The sequence below is a fragment of the Hippocampus comes genome, unplaced genomic scaffold, assembly GCF_001891065.2.
Source record: "Hippocampus comes isolate QL1 unplaced genomic scaffold, H_comes_QL1_v1.1 scaffold30, whole genome shotgun sequence".
NCBI classification, from domain to species: domain Eukaryota; kingdom Metazoa; phylum Chordata; class Actinopteri; order Syngnathiformes; family Syngnathidae; genus Hippocampus; species Hippocampus comes.
This window is the reverse complement of record NW_017805705.1, coordinates 122,600-125,516: the sequence shown is the minus strand read 5'-3', so window position 1 is coordinate 125,516 and position 2,917 is coordinate 122,600. Positions and strand designations below refer to the sequence as shown.

At 47.7% G+C, this 2,917-nt stretch overlaps 1 protein-coding gene across 2 annotated transcripts in view; it reads right to left on the bottom strand.

Moving 5' to 3' along the window:
• ctif (CBP80/20-dependent translation initiation factor) overlaps positions 1-2,917 on the bottom strand; it is a 39,702-nt gene that overhangs the window by 31,434 nt on the left and 5,351 nt on the right. For both annotated transcript variants that reach the window (XM_019882926.1, XM_019882927.1), the window contains exons 4-7: positions 2,724-2,846; positions 2,530-2,603; positions 2,327-2,431; positions 2,139-2,217 (exon numbers count right to left, since the gene is read on the bottom strand). In XM_019882926.1, the coding sequence (XP_019738485.1) occupies positions 2,139-2,217; positions 2,327-2,431; positions 2,530-2,603; positions 2,724-2,846 (381 nt within the window). The remainder of the gene's footprint in view (positions 1-2,138; positions 2,218-2,326; positions 2,432-2,529; positions 2,604-2,723; positions 2,847-2,917) is intronic.

The following is a 2,917-nucleotide window of genomic DNA, read 5'->3' as shown; positions in this document are numbered from 1 at the left end:
GGGCAGGAGGAAACCACAGGGTTGGGGGGGCTACCGGTCACCGTGACCCCCCCACCCCTCCCTGTATGTTGTTCCACTGCCCACCAACATTTGAAGGATGTGGGGAACCGCGAAGGACGTCAAGTGGAGCGCAGGGAGGGAGGATGAGAGACACGGAGTCGGAGGAGATGTCAAATATCAAGAGCGATCGGAGATGAAGTCAGATTGGCGGGTAGGAGGAGGAACATGAAAGAAAGCGTCTCAGGTAAAGGCTGTGTGTGAGTGCAACGCAGTTGACAGCTGGCAGACACCCTGCTGCAAAGAGTCCGGGCCAAGCGGCCTCCCCTCGCCCCCCCTCCCGAGGTCCATTTCCCGGCTCAAGTCCTGCTCGGCTGCACGTACGCGTCCAGGCACAGGGGCCGGCCAGTCTGCGACACGTCTCGCCTCCGGGATGCCGCTTTGTTCCCTGGCCAGCGAGCGGATATGTCCTCAGTGACTGCTCTCACCTAACCTTCCCTTTCTGCTGCCTTTCATTCTTTCAGGACATCGTAATCTCCGACAGAGACGTACAACAACAATGCTCAATTCCTTCAGGCTACCTACGGTAGCTGTTAATTGATTTGATCAATTGATTAGTTGTCGATCGATCGGTTGATTGTTCTACCTCTCCGGGTAACATTGTGTCAGAGCACATAACGAGAATTTTGATTTAATGACAATAACGGATGGGGTAAATCTTGCGTAACTTTTAGTATAAAACCGTTTTGATTCATGGGTAGTGGCGAAAAGTATACTATAGACAACATCGACTCCCAGGGTCTAATGTTGGCACGCTACCTCTCCGGGTAACATTGTGTCAGAGCACATAATGAGAATTTTGATTTAATGACGATAACGGATGGGGTAAATTGTGTATCTTGCGTAACTTTTAGTATGAAACCGTTTTGATGCATGGGTGGTAGCGAAGAGTATACTTTAGACGACATCGACTCCCAGGGTCTAATGTTGGCACACCCGATCCTCGGCACACGTGAGGTTAAGCCCAGCCCTTCATGTCATTCCTACATGAATAACTGGAAACGGTGCTCTTGGCTCGTGATCTATACAATGAGGAAGTTGTCCTTAACAGTGCAAGCAGTCCAATCTTGGCTCAAAACGCCGCCACGGCGCATCAAGGTACCGATGGCACAGAGGTCAGGAGGGGAAGGAAAGGGGGAAAGGGGAGCGAGTAGAAGACGTTTTGGCTCGGACAGAAGGGAAGGAAGAGAGGGTGACATTTGTGAACGGAGGCTAGCGCCTGACACCGCAGCCAAACACAAATCACCTTTGGAAAACACAATGCGAGGTGTAAGATGAACACATCTGCAAAAGCAGTTTTAAAGGTTGTTTGGGTTTTGTTTTGTTTTTTCTGACACTATCTTCAGGAAGACATCTTTAAAATCACTGACAGGAATACACAACATGGTCAAAGGGGCTGGCACGACAAACTCAGTTGCTCTGGCTTAGCTCATGATATGTGTGGTTTGGTTCTATAAACTACCGGCGACATAATTCCAAATACAATTTGGAATGGAGGACTTATGGAGGATTCATTTAGAGAATTAATTTGAAGAAAATGAAAAATGGTCAAAATGCCAAGGAAAAGGCCCGGGGTTTGGGGGGGTCTTTAGGTTTTTTTTTTTTCCCCAACAGCTTCCATGTTTATTTAAAAGGGACATATTATGGAGAGGGGTTGGCCTGCCCACCCATCAAGTGTGAAATTAAATAACCAAGTCAATGCGGAGCTGCCAACCTACAGAAATTCACTTCCATAACAATTTGTTTTTGGGGTATTGAAATGAATGAAGTCATGTCACAAGTATGTCGTTCAAAAATAGAGCTCCGTTAGTGTTGTACACACATTACACCACCAGGAGGCAGTGGTGCAATTTGGAGCGCTGTACACCGCAGTTAAGCGAGGAGCCACCAGGTGTCGCCACAGGTTTGTTTATAGTCAGCCTCTTTTCAACTGGAGATGTATTTCTCCCCCCACCTCAATAGAGAGCCAGAAGATAGTGTCAAGAAACATGTCAAGGTTTCCTGCCTGTGAACCGCTGTATGCAGTGTTATGAAAGTAATGTTTATATATCTTCTAACAAAAAAAAGGGTGTGTAACTCACAGAGCACAGATGGGGCAGAAACTTCTCTATGTCATTTAAGTATACGCCATCATCTTCCTCAAACTTGTTTTTGCTCATTCTGAAACAGAAAAAAAAAGAATTGGTAAACATCAGGGAAAGGCATCAAGGAGCAAATGGCAATATGTATCATAATCGGCCACATCTTGAGCACAAAAGGCATATCATACCCCTCTCGGTCGATGTGCGGCAGGTGCTTTGGCATTACTCGCGTGTGTTTCCTGTGGAGGTGACTGAAGTCGAGCTTCTCTGGCTGCACATCCCAACCTGTACCCCTGCAACCCACAGAAAAACATCACATTATGTGAAAAAGATATACAGTACATATACACCCTCTCACGTCCTCCCTGAGGATCAGGAGCAAACAACATACCCGCGCGAGTCCATTGTGTTGGCCGCCCATATGTCTGTGCCGAGGATGTCAAAGGAGACATCTTTGTTTCCATTCTACAACAACGCAATCAACAGAAAAGGAAAAACATATGAACAAGACTCATCAGCAGCATGTGAGACATTGTATAATGTGGCTTGAAAAACACAGACATGAGGTATCATTTGAGCTGGCACCTTGGCGGAGCCTCTGAACTGGTTGTTCCGACCCCTACTGCCAGATCGGGAGCCAGAACCAGGTCTGGACCCAGAACTGGGCCTGGAACCTGAGCTGCCGTTACTGCTGTGCTCCCACTCATCCTGCACACAGGTAAGGGGGGGTTTGAGAGAAATTTGTTTCATCCTGCTGCGAGAGAGGGCCAACTCCCACC